The sequence below is a fragment of the Volvox carteri genome (assembly GCF_000143455.1).
Source record: "Volvox carteri f. nagariensis unplaced genomic scaffold VOLCAscaffold_5, whole genome shotgun sequence".
NCBI classification, from domain to species: Eukaryota; Viridiplantae; Chlorophyta; class Chlorophyceae; order Chlamydomonadales; family Volvocaceae; genus Volvox; species Volvox carteri.
Window position 1 is genome coordinate 2,266,717 of NW_003307548.1, and position 11,754 is coordinate 2,278,470.

At 54.4% G+C, this 11,754-nt stretch overlaps 2 protein-coding genes across 2 annotated transcripts in view; both read left to right on the forward strand.

Annotated features, from left to right (window-relative positions):
* Positions 1-2,624, forward strand: part of VOLCADRAFT_73155 (uncharacterized protein) — a 7,373-nt gene extending 4,749 nt beyond the window's left edge. The window contains exons 8-10 of the mRNA XM_002947101.1: positions 306-486; positions 1,147-1,230; positions 1,791-2,624. Coding sequence (XP_002947147.1) covers positions 306-486; positions 1,147-1,230; positions 1,791-1,883 — 358 coding nt within the window. The 3' untranslated portion in view covers positions 1,884-2,624. The remainder of the gene's footprint in view (positions 1-305; positions 487-1,146; positions 1,231-1,790) is intronic.
* A 1,618-nt stretch (positions 2,625-4,242) lies between these two features.
* Positions 4,243-11,135, forward strand: VOLCADRAFT_87512 (uncharacterized protein; the record flags this gene model as incomplete). The annotated part of the gene is made up of 10 exons (XM_002947102.1): positions 4,243-4,351; positions 4,864-5,126; positions 5,648-5,788; positions 6,357-6,443; positions 6,863-6,919; positions 7,288-7,482; positions 7,948-8,097; positions 9,009-9,082; positions 9,382-9,949; positions 10,935-11,135. The coding sequence occupies 10 exons, from the start codon at positions 4,243-4,245 to the stop codon at positions 11,133-11,135; spliced, it is 1,845 nt and encodes a 614-aa protein (XP_002947148.1).
* Between the last annotated feature and the right edge of the window lie 619 nt (positions 11,136-11,754).

Here is an 11,754-nt window from a genome sequence, read left to right on the forward strand (position 1 = left end):
CAGTGCGGGTGGGGGTTGAAGCGGGGAAAGGAACTATCATATGTGTGTGTGTGCCTGCCAGTACGCGTGTGACGGTGTTTCAGTTCGTCACGCTGCACCCCCGTTTGCTGGCGGGGCTGCCATGCCCCATGCGCGCCGGTTGTGTCCTGTCGTGTGTGTGTTTCCGTGAAACACTTCCTCCCGTGTCTCCCCTCCCTCCCCCCTGGTCCTGGTTCCCCTTCCCCTTCCCCTCCTCGCCATATCCCCCCGAACTCCCGCTGATTTCCAACACAATGGTCATTCGGTGTTTTGGACGTCTTTGGCAGTTGTTGTTCCCGTACGTTTCGCTGCATATATATCCCGCCTCCCCCCTCCGACCCCCTCGTTCCCCGCCCGCCGCGGGCAGGTGCGGTCATCAGCGCGTGCCCCGAGCGCTGCCGCCGGGTGGCGGAGGCTCTCGAGTGCGGCATTGTGTGGGTCAACTGCTCGCAACCGTGTTTCTGCTACGTGAGTACCATGTGTGTATGTATGTTGTTACAGGGTGGTTAACTTCGCCAGCGGCCCCCTTTCCCGGGGCAGTCCCTGCTCTCCCCTGCTAGAGGGGCACCCTAATCCGTCACCCCATCCAACTTCAGAATGTATTCGTTGGGTTCGGCAACTCACCACCAGCATCCAACCAAATCTAGCGGATCAACGGCGCATCAACTTAGTTCCTGGTCAGCTCGCAAGTTGATATTATCACGTCCTACACCGTCCATATGATGGGGGGCCACCTCCCATTTCATCACTCCTCAAACACCCGAGGAGCCGGCAGGCGGATTTGAACCCGGGTCGACTGGGTCGACTGGGAGCAGAAGTCAGGCCTTAACTTCTGCCAGCCGCCTGCCTAATGCCTGGTGTATGTATGTATGTATGTATGTATGTATGTATGTATGTATGTATGTATGTATGTATGTATGTATGTATGTGCCGTGTGGGGTTGCGCGGGGGGAGGGATCTTATGCAGGAAGCAAGGGTTTAAAGACGGATGAGGGGTGGGGCACGCATGCCTACATACATGCATACATCCGCACACGTCCGCCGAACTAGACCATATGCGTCTTGGCCCCCCCCCCTGATTCCTGGCCCCCACCCGGTCCCCTTGTTCGTTCCTCATCTTCCCGTCAGGCCCCCTGGGGGGGCATCAAGAACAGCGGACATGGTCGGGAGCTGGGGGAGTGGGGGCTGGAGAACTTCTTGTCGGTCAAGCAGGTGCGAGTGAATGTCGGTGTGTGTATTTGCGTGTGTGTGTATGTGTATAAATGCGTCTGGTTTACCGTGTATGTGTGTATGTGTCTCATGGGCATCGTTAAGAGTAGCCGCACACTGGCGGGGAGGCGGGGAGAGGGTTATTGTAAGGGGTCGGGCAGTCATCACCAACAAAGCAATCCGCTGACGTACGTACGGCATCCACCGTGTCTGGGTGAACCCGGGGGTGTCAAGTGCAGTACATGTACGGCCCCCTGGAGAGCTACGTCCTCCGCGTTAATCCTCACCACCTTTGTTGCCCGATTCCGCGTGTGTGTGGCCCCCCTACACGGGGGCCACATGTTGCCTCTGGACACCCGTACCCCTAGGGCTGGTTACCCCCCTGACCCTGTCCACCCCTCTGACCCTCTGCGAATGGCTTCCCCAGCCCAGTACATTTCTTGTCCCTTGGGAAAAAACCCTTTCGAGTCCCCCCCCGAGTGCACCCCTATCAGCTAAAAACCACCCCTCTGGTGCCCCTCCCCTCTCTCCCGCCCCTCTCCCCTCTAACAACAAAAACCCAGATCACCAAGTACGTGTCTCCGGATATTTGGGGCTGGTACTCCCCACCCGCCCAACAGCAGCAGCAAACACAGGAGGCGCCGTCCAAGCTGTAGCTGAAAGGCTGTAGCAGTAGCGGACTCTTGTGTTGTCGTTCTCCACGTTCCTCAGGGGCCGTGGCTCGGTTTCCGGCCGGGGCTATGGATGTGTCTGTAATGTATGTATGTGTGTTTTGGGGGGATCGAGGAGGGGTTGCGAGCGGCCCCGTGTCTTCTTGCCTAGGTGTGAGTGTATTGGGTACGGGTACGGTTGCTGATATCCTCCGAGCTGGGACTGGCAAGGGGAATGGGGCCGGGGCCGGGGACGGAGGGTTTCTCTTTGGTTGTGTATATTTGTGTGTGTGTTTACTCGTGTGTGTGTGTTGGGGGGGGGCGGGGGGCCCGGGGGGGTGCCTCCATTGTCACGCAGTGGTGAACCTGGCAGTGTTTTTTTCGGTTTTCTGTGGCATTTCTTCGGAGGCATGTACGTATATACTTTTGTATGGGACGGAGCAATAGATGGTCCGCCGTACGCACGTGTTTTGTTCGGTGCTACAGTCGTATGACGCGACAGCGGATGCTGGGATGTGGATGGTCTTAATAATCTGGGACGGTTTGGTTATTGGACGCCTCCCCATCTGCCACTATCTCCCAATTTACCGCCCTCGTCACCTGCATGAGTGGAGGGGCCGCTCCCGGTTGGTTCGTCAGGCTGGGCTAGCAGAGGGTAGCTAAGGGGTAGCAGACAGGAAGTGAGGGGCGGATGATGGCGTATGTAATGTGTGTGATGGCGTCCGATCATGTAAACTTCTTGTACGTATGATAATATGCCGTGCAGCCCCGATGGCTCAAGTACAATTACCAAGGATGGATCAAGTGACCTGCACGGGGAGTGTCCCCCCGTGTGCGTGAGGAGGGCAGAAGTGCCATCAGGACTATCAACCCCGGCGGTGTGGTCTGCTGCAGCTGGACCCCCCCGCCCCCCCAGCGTTTGTGGTTCGTCTTTCCCAGCAGGATGATGGAGCGGATGGAGAACACGACGTGTATCCCCCACAGAGCTGCAGCACCCCTGCCCCCCTGCCCACCACATAGCAGTGTACACATCAGCGCGACGTGCAGTACGTTGCGGCCGATGAAGAAGCGCATTGCGCGTGCGGCCTAACATGCAAATAACAGTGTTTTGCAAAGCATCTCAACTGGGGTGTCGGGAAGTAATTTGGGGGTGGGGGACACGAAGTGAGGTTCGGGCCGCTGAAAGGCCCGGCCGAGTAACGGCGAGGACGTGGTCCAAGTCCCCGCGGACCCATCACCTTTTAATAGGACATTGGCATTGACATATTTTTCTGTGTGATAGGTTCCGCAGCTACAACCTCGTAGCACCGGAGACGCGGTGTGGAGGTGTTCGAGGTGTGGAGGTGTTCGCATGCCGCCCCAAAAGTGCAAAGGGAGGGGGGGGGTAACTTTGGGGTTTAACCTGCAGTGGCAAAATGCAGTCGACCGATTTGGTTTTCCGGTGTCGCAGAATGGATTTAAAATTGGATCTGGCTTATTTGTTGGGCCAGTCAGAGTGTCTTTGCTTGGTATTGGGCTGCCCCTTCCGCCGAAAGTAACCCTGAATTGTAACTGAGACAAACTGAGTTATGAATTATGAGCTTTATTGTTGGATCTTCAGCTTCTAAAATACCTTTTTCTCCTGTTTACATAGCAATTTACATAAAGTTATGTTTTTGAGGTTATGAAACTGCTTTAGCGCCGGTACTTGTGAAAGGCGAGCGTTGACAACGTCGAGCGAGTGACCGCAAAGCCGTCACAAAGTGTTTTGCGGTCCCGAACCTTTGCCTCAGTCCAGTTAGGTCCAGTTAGTCGACCATAACTAGCAAACGTCTATTGAATTCGTGATTTTATGTTAAAAGATAAGCTAATTATAAAATATTTCACGGATTACCCACCGTTCCTTTGCTCCATTGAACTTAGCAAGGCCTGACAAGGCAAAAAGGCGTTGGTACCAGCTGCAGCTAAGATCGTAGTATGGATGAAGGCAATGAGCATATACATTTCGTTGAAAATTGATCTAGTTGCATGCAGCAATCCAGCAGGTGGGTTTATTTCGAAATTCCAGACATTTGCAACTGCTACGACGGACAGACCGACCGTTCGGTAGACGTGCGACAATGGAGCTGGAAAGTCCGGGGGTGTAAGCAACTACAGGATACTTAGCAATAAAATCATTATAAAATAAATCAAATCTATTCCGATAAAAATGTGCAAAATTAGCACTTGACCAGGATTGGGGTTGCTAAAGTCGCACGTACGTTATTTGGGCGGTAGCTATCCGCGAGCTCGGTCACCCAAGATATTCAAAAGCCGTCTTGGTCAATCGATATAGTATTCATACTGGCATGCCGATAATAAACCTCACTCAGCTGCAAGATTTATTATGATGACCATGGCACGCCGGATCTTCAACCGCTGCAACCTTGCCTTATGCACAAGCTTATCATTGTTATGTTCAATCCACAGCGTGATGTCTGCAAATATTCTAAATGGTGAGATTAATCAGTGAACTGGCGTGATTGAGTTGCGTGATGAGCGCTTGACGAACGAAGCATGCGGGCGCCTTCGGGCGTTTCCCTGAAGTCCAGAAGCGCCAGAGAAACGTTTTCCCGCGCATAACGACCGATGTAATCAGGTCTATCTGTCGTTTTATTGGCTAAACCTTTGTTGGATGAGTCATTGCTTCCTGGCTTACTTCGGAATTGTGAGCGCACGGCCGATCACCATCCTTCCCTTGACGGGTCGGCGGGTGTTCCACATGAGTACCTTGGCTCGTAGATTGGTGTGCTTGCACGAATTCGGCATGGATGGTGCATTCCCCGTCTTCTTTCCCTGCAATATATCCCAGCCATGTCGCCGGCACACTTCCGAGAGTATACTCTGACTCACCGTCGCCGAACCCACCCCAACAAACCCACTGTCAACCTCTAAATGTATGCATAACATGCATACATGCATACACACACGTGGCCGCAACCAACCAATTTTCCTGCCGTACGCGAAGCTGTTGGTACCGTGGCCATTATGAGAGCAATTGGCGAGCGGCCGACTGCCCAGCCGAGTAATCCGGCAGCCTCGGGAATTGGACAGACAGTTTCTGTGTCCGATCTCGTCGAGCTTCGGTGCCCCGAGCTGGTGGATCCTGATACCGGCTTCCTGAAGCCCGACCCGAACTGTTCGGTGCCACTGAGGCGCCTGGTGCGAGGAGCGCGTTCAGTGCTGGCCTTCCAACACGGGAACCAGGTGCTGTCCGGCGACAAGATCTCGGTGCGTCCTTGATGATGCCGGGCCGGATAAGGAGACGATGGGGATGTACGGATGGATGTATGGATGCATGTGAAAATGAACCGACGTAGGCCCCGACGGGACAAAGGGGTAGAGGACTGGAGCGGATAAATCTGACGGGGAGCGAGGGGAGCGAGGCTAGGGTTATTCTGTTTCTAGGGGGAAAAGGATGTGGGGGAATAAAGAAAGGCTGGTAATAAATGGGCGAACGCGCGTCAAGGGGATACTGTTCGAGCTACCTACCTAGCTAATAAGGTCAAGATGGATGAGAGTCGTTAAAACAGAGGATGTATTATATGTACTCTGTAGCCCTGTATGTATGTGAGGTGGGTGGCTGGCTGGGCGGGAAGGAAGGCCAAACATTCTGTCTATCTGTTGCCCAGGGCAACCATCCAGGGTTCTTTCGGCACTGTATGTGACTGCTGGGCGCCCTCACGGCTGATGACAGATTAGGCCGATTCTCATGACTGAGGTCTCATGCTTGATGAGTTGCATGCCCGCAGGCCATTTTCGACATCATTGATAATGGAAGCAGCATTCAGAACTCGTCGACTGCACGGCGACGGCTGCTGTCGGGGCGAGGCGCCATTCCACTGCTTCGCCCGGGATCCCTGCAAGTGCTGGCCCGCAACCAACAGAAAGAGGTGGAGGGGCAGATGTGCGGGGGCCTGCGGCTGGCTCCCAGCAGCTGCTTGTTCTAGGATTCAGTACACGGTGTCTTTTCCGAGTCGTTCATAGCTAGGAGGCAAATCCGCAGCGCTATGCGGCGAATTCTTAATCGTGATTAGTGTTGGGTACTAACACGTGTGTGTGTGTGTGCGTGTGCGTGTGCGTGTGTGTGCGTGTGTGTGTGTGTGTGTGTGTGTGTGTGTGTGTGTGTGTGTGTGTGTGTGTGTGTGTGTGTGTGTGTGTGTGTGTGTGTGTGTGTGTGTGTGTGTGTGTGTGTGTGTGTGCACAATCAGGTAAGCATGTGCATTGGGGCTACGTTTGATGGACGAATTCCACGGAGGGGAAAGGCGCAGCAGATAGCAAGCAGAAATGCGGGAGTATCATGATTTGCGATATGGCGCTACGTATATGATATGGTCCTCCTGCTCTATGGTCCTGCTCTACGGCAATGCTGGTACACGATCCATCATGAGTGTCCGGCCATGCACGGACATTGGGCAAGCAGTTTTCCTCATCCCCTCCCACATGTTGCATCGCATGCAGTTCTACACGGGATCACCCATTCAGCTGCGTGCTGTGGTCTATCTGCTGGATATGTGCGGCTGGATGAACCCGTTCAGGTCTGCCCAGGTGCGCGTTTGTGCGTGTTTCCGTGTCACGGTCAAAGCTGGCCACATGTCCGTACAGGCTAGCAGAGGGCGGGGAAGGTTCCTTGTAGAGGGAGTGAAGCAAGGAGTGAACTCCTGTTTACCTATCTACTGTTGTCGGGTCAGGGGTAGCTAGTTGTCTAGGTGTGTGTTCTTGGGTGGTGTAGCTGCTGGGCTTAGCTAGGCGCATATGCAAATAACTGATGAGGATGTGTGTAATTGTGTAATTGTGTAATCCATGGCAAGGCGGGGATTGTTTTTTAGGGTTTCTTCTTCTGGGTAATGGTTCCCTTCCCGAGTAGTGAGGCACCTGCTGTTGGATTGTTCAACAATCAGACACGTGCAGCACCCAAGTACACACCTACGCTTGCTATCGCCTCCCGCTGCCCGCACCGACCCCAGGCATTCCGAAAGTACATGTTCAATAGCGGGCCTGGATCTATTGAAGGCAATCTTCAGGTGAGCGCTCGAAATCCAAGACGAGCGCTACTTCCTGTACGTTGCAAATCTACCGAGAGCCGACCCCGCCGCCAATTGATCATTGTGATACGACTTACGAGTCCTGCACGGGTGCGGGAGGCGTCCGTAAAAGCTAGGGCGGCCATGAACGAAGTTACAGTAGTAAAAGTATTACCTCCGCCGCCCAGACTAGTTGGTTGGTTCTTCCCTCTCCCTTCGCCCTGACTTCTTCGTGTTGCGCACGCACCCACTCACCCACTCACTGCCCTCCCCCGCTTCACTTCAGTATACCAAAGCGCGCCTTCAATAGCTCATCCAGTGTACTGATGAGCGCTTCTAAGGCTTTCTTCTTCATCCTTCTTTGGCAGAACTACTACCAAACCTGCTCGTACAACAAGACCCTGTGGGACCCCGCCAATGTCGCGGTGGTGGGACCACTCACGTTGGACTGCCAAGGTACCTCCGTGATTGGCGCCCTCCAGTATCCAGTCGATGCGTCAAAGCGCTGTGGCGCGGCCGAGCAGATATATTGGGTGAAGACAGCCAATGAGCTGGCTCAAAAGGTAATAACTACTTAGATCTATTGAAACGTTAGGTCGATGCGTTAGCAGTCGTTAGCGCTCTTCTACGTAGATGGAAACCAACGGGAGTGGCCGCCAGGGAAAGATCCTGGAAGTGTGCATAGTGACTTGGTTTTTGAGTATCTAATGTTTCACGGCTGGGTAAGATTAAAGAGATGCAGTACTGTACGCCGCCGCTGCTCGCTGGACGCGCCGGTTATCGAAACTAGGTAACCGTGAGCGAATGTGTGTAGCTGTGGAACTCGCAGCTCGGAACGGAAAGCGCTGAGTTGATGTTGTCCCGGTTCTACCCTATTATAATATTTATAATATATATCCACAAGGATGGGGGACGAGCTTACTCGTTAGGAGTAACAGGCGCGTTAGGAGTAACAGGCGCGTTAGGAGTAACAAGAACGTGATCTGTCCATGACGGGGTCGGTCCTCTACACACTCCTCCATATGCAGATGGCTGAGCCGGGGTCCACATTAGACATTGTGCTGCGGACGAGCACGCGGCGACGTGTCGTGGTCGTGCTGCCAGGGCAAGTAAAGTGTGGCTTCGCCGGTCTCGCGGACGTGGCGTGCTCGGGCACCACGTGCCGCAGCTATATTAAGGTGTGGATGTACGGCTGTACGGATGCGTGGGCGGAAATGCATGGGCGTGACATGCATGCATGCATGGGTGAGGTAGCCGACGAATAATGCTAAGTCTGTACAGAAGCACAAGCAACCTAGCCAAACCTAGCCAAAATCCTAGGGTAGGGTAGGGTAGCAGCTGGCGGCCGCTGAAATGGCCTCTCGAGATGCTGATCAAGTGCTCGGCACGTATTTGTTTTAGTTGATATGCGTGCCGTACTGTGTACCAGCTACTACATTTCCCCCCTTTGAAGGGATCCGTCTCGGGCCCTTACGGCCACGTATACCACCAGACTGTGCCTACCTTCACCTACCCTCGGGCAGTGGGGTGTTCAATCCACGTAACGTCATGTGCCGGCCTCACATGCGCGTCTAGCCGTCTTTAGTTTTTTCAGGCACAGAGCCCTCCCAATCAATCTCAGCCACATTTATGCCATGATAATCGTGTACTTGGTTGTCGTCTAACTGATGTAGACTTCTCGTGGTTTGTTTCGTGGTCGAATAGACGACTTCAGGATCGCAAACATGTACGAGGTCTCGATACCAATTGTAGCAGCTGGCGGCCGCTGAAACGGCCTCTCGAGATGCTGATGAAGCGCTTCGCACGTATTTGCTGTGTACTGCACCTAGATGGGTCGATCCTAAACCAAGCTGTGTCCCAACTAGGCTGCCGCTCAACTTACTCTGATTCCCTACGTCCTGCGTCTGAAGGAAAAACGCATACGGATCCATTCATGTTGCTATTTACCCCCTGCGTGCGATTATTGTTACCGCTCTCTATCACGCATGCACGCATGCAAGCACGGTGACGACCCCGATGCCTTTTTCCCGCCCGAGCAACGTAATTGAACCCGGGGAAACGTTGACCAACTGTCAATGAACAACACCAGGGTACCTCTGCTGCCGACGTTCACGTCCTTTTCCACGAGCTGCAGCACAACTACGGCCTAAGCCATGCCGGCTGGTGAGAAAGGACTTGAACCTGCTGCTTGGCTTGCTAGCAAGCGTCAAACAAGGCTGCCGTGTAAACCACCGATGCCTTACACACAGGGGAAGCAAAGCGGTGGTAGCGGTAACAGGCTAACAGCAAAATAATATCAGCAGCAACAATAGTAGTAGTAGTAGTAGCATCAAGACGTTCTGCAGCTTGCCGTGTGTGTGATTGTGTGTATATGTCAGCGCGTCTATCTGGAGAATCTGTACATACATGCATAAATACACACATACATACGCCCGAACGGCACGGGATAATAATGTCTGCAGGTCTGACGACGAGTACGGCGATTCCACCGATCCAATGGGCAACTCACCCCGCAACAATCAGGGGGTGCACTGCCACAACGCGCCCTACAACTGGCGTGCGGGCTGGGCCGGCCCTGTAAAAGATGGCATGATCACCTCCGCCAACTTTACCCCCGCAAAAAATCGCATCAACTTCACCCTTCCAGCCTCCAGCATCAGCGACATGAACATGGTCATCGTGGACTTGGGCTACAGAGCCCCGCTGCCGGGATCCCCCTTCATACCCTATCCAAAATACTTCCTCAGCTACCGCGTCCGCAACAGCACCTTTGGAGGCTACGACGGTGGCATGCCTGGCACGTACCACCAAAAGGTCCTTATCCACAACTTCAACGGCACCGGTTCGGAGCGCGATTACAACCGCTCCAACTACATAGATGCCGGCCCACGCTTCACACAGCGGAACCCAGCATTTCCCGCCGGCAATGTTTGGACTGCGCCGTTCGTTCCCTTCAACTCCAGCAGTGGCCTCGGCGGCGGTTTCCGCGTCATCGTGGTGGCCCTGGACGCCATTTCTGCTGTGGTGGAGGTGTGTCGCATGTACAGCCTGAAAGAGGGAGACCCCGGCAGCGAGGAGTGCGAGAGCAACACGGACAGAGACTGGTAAGAATAAAGGGGGAAGCAGCTAACAGCGGGATGTTGCTGCTGGGGGTGTAAAGGTACTGCATGGCGGCATGCATAGCAGTGTGCCGGGTCTGTTTGTCGGGTCATAGAGGAACGGGTCAAGGTGCGGATTATCAAGGGGTCGCCACCTACATACATACATACATACAGGTTTCGATAGGGCCTCTGACAATTTGCTTGCTTGTTTGCTTCAGGCTTAGATAGTTGCTTGTTTGCTTTCAATAGAGCTCAACAAATCCATAGAGCATCATTCATCGCATGGAAATAATAGGGAGTTCCAAAGCTTCAGGACCGAGCCCGCCCAACCACTACTAGTTGCGTATTCCCCGGCTGCTGTCAATTGATACTCGTCGGCCTCAAATGCGGCCTTAAATACGAAAGCGACCCTGTACGCATGTAAGATGCCTTCGTGACATATGAACATGTGACATGCGGGAGGAGTCAAATAATGCTCCTCCCTGGAAAAGAGAAGAATTTTTGGAACTGTTATGCGAGGATGAACCACCTATATACATTTCTGGGTACATAGCGCTCTCCAGGCTCCATGTGCTCGCCACAGCCGCTTCTATCTGCGTGTGGCTAGGGTGCCACGCGTACGGGAGAGACCACACCAAGGGGAAGGTCAAACATGGCAAAGAAATAACTTGTCGGTTTTTGTGCTAATAACTTACCCGCGGTAAATATTACCGAATGCGGATCCGCAGTGATGGGCTGGTCGCACAGGTAGACCCGGACTGTACTGGCCTTCACGGCCTGAGTCCGTCGCCACCATCAACGGCACCCAAGCCGGCACAGCGACAGCTACCAACCCCGACACGCACACCAACACAGCTATCACCACGGTCACGACCACCACCGCCACCACGACGCCTGTCGTCCCCGTCGCCTAGGCGGTCGCCGCCGCCACCACCGCCGCCACCACCACGATCGCCGCCACCATCCCCACCATCACCGTCTCCACAACCCCCGCCATCACCATCTCTATCCTCGCCACCCTTGCCTTCGCCATCACCTCCACGGCCACCACCATCACCACGGTTGCCATCACCCCGGTTGCCATCACGGCTGCGGCCACCGCCGCTGCCACCTAGGATACCACGACCACCCAGATTTCCCAGGCCTCCCCGTTCGCCGTGGGCCCCTAGGATGCCACCGCTGCCTGCGAGGCGAACGCCACCCAGCTCGTCGACACGGTGATTGCCTTCGGACCCGCGAGCAACGTAACGCGCACAGAGAACAACCCTGCCGACTATATCCATGACCCCTGTTTTATTACAGATGATGCTAGATGATAGAGTTAGTTAAGTCGTTGAATCATTCTGTGGTGTCCGGGGCATATCACGGGATTTTGGCATTTGCCAATGGGTACTTATCTGAAGTCGTGGTACAATGCACATTCGGAGTGAGTAGACAGCCTTTGGGGCCGGGCGGGGTGGCGCCCCGGGCGGGGCGGACCTTTGGGGCGGGGCGGGGTGAACGGTCACGAACATGATCTGCGGTATCCAGCGGGCAGCGCTGGTGGCACAGCTACAGCTGGCAGGTATGCATTTCAAAGTTTAGGATACTCATACGCATTCCACCAGCTGAAGCAGTTCAGCGGAATACCTGCTGTCGTCGTCCTGGGTGAGCCGTGTGCAGCAGGCAGCAGACAGGTGTGCGTGCGTATGATTTTTTCCGCCTGTGGACGCCGCCGCTCGAGGGTGCGAGCCA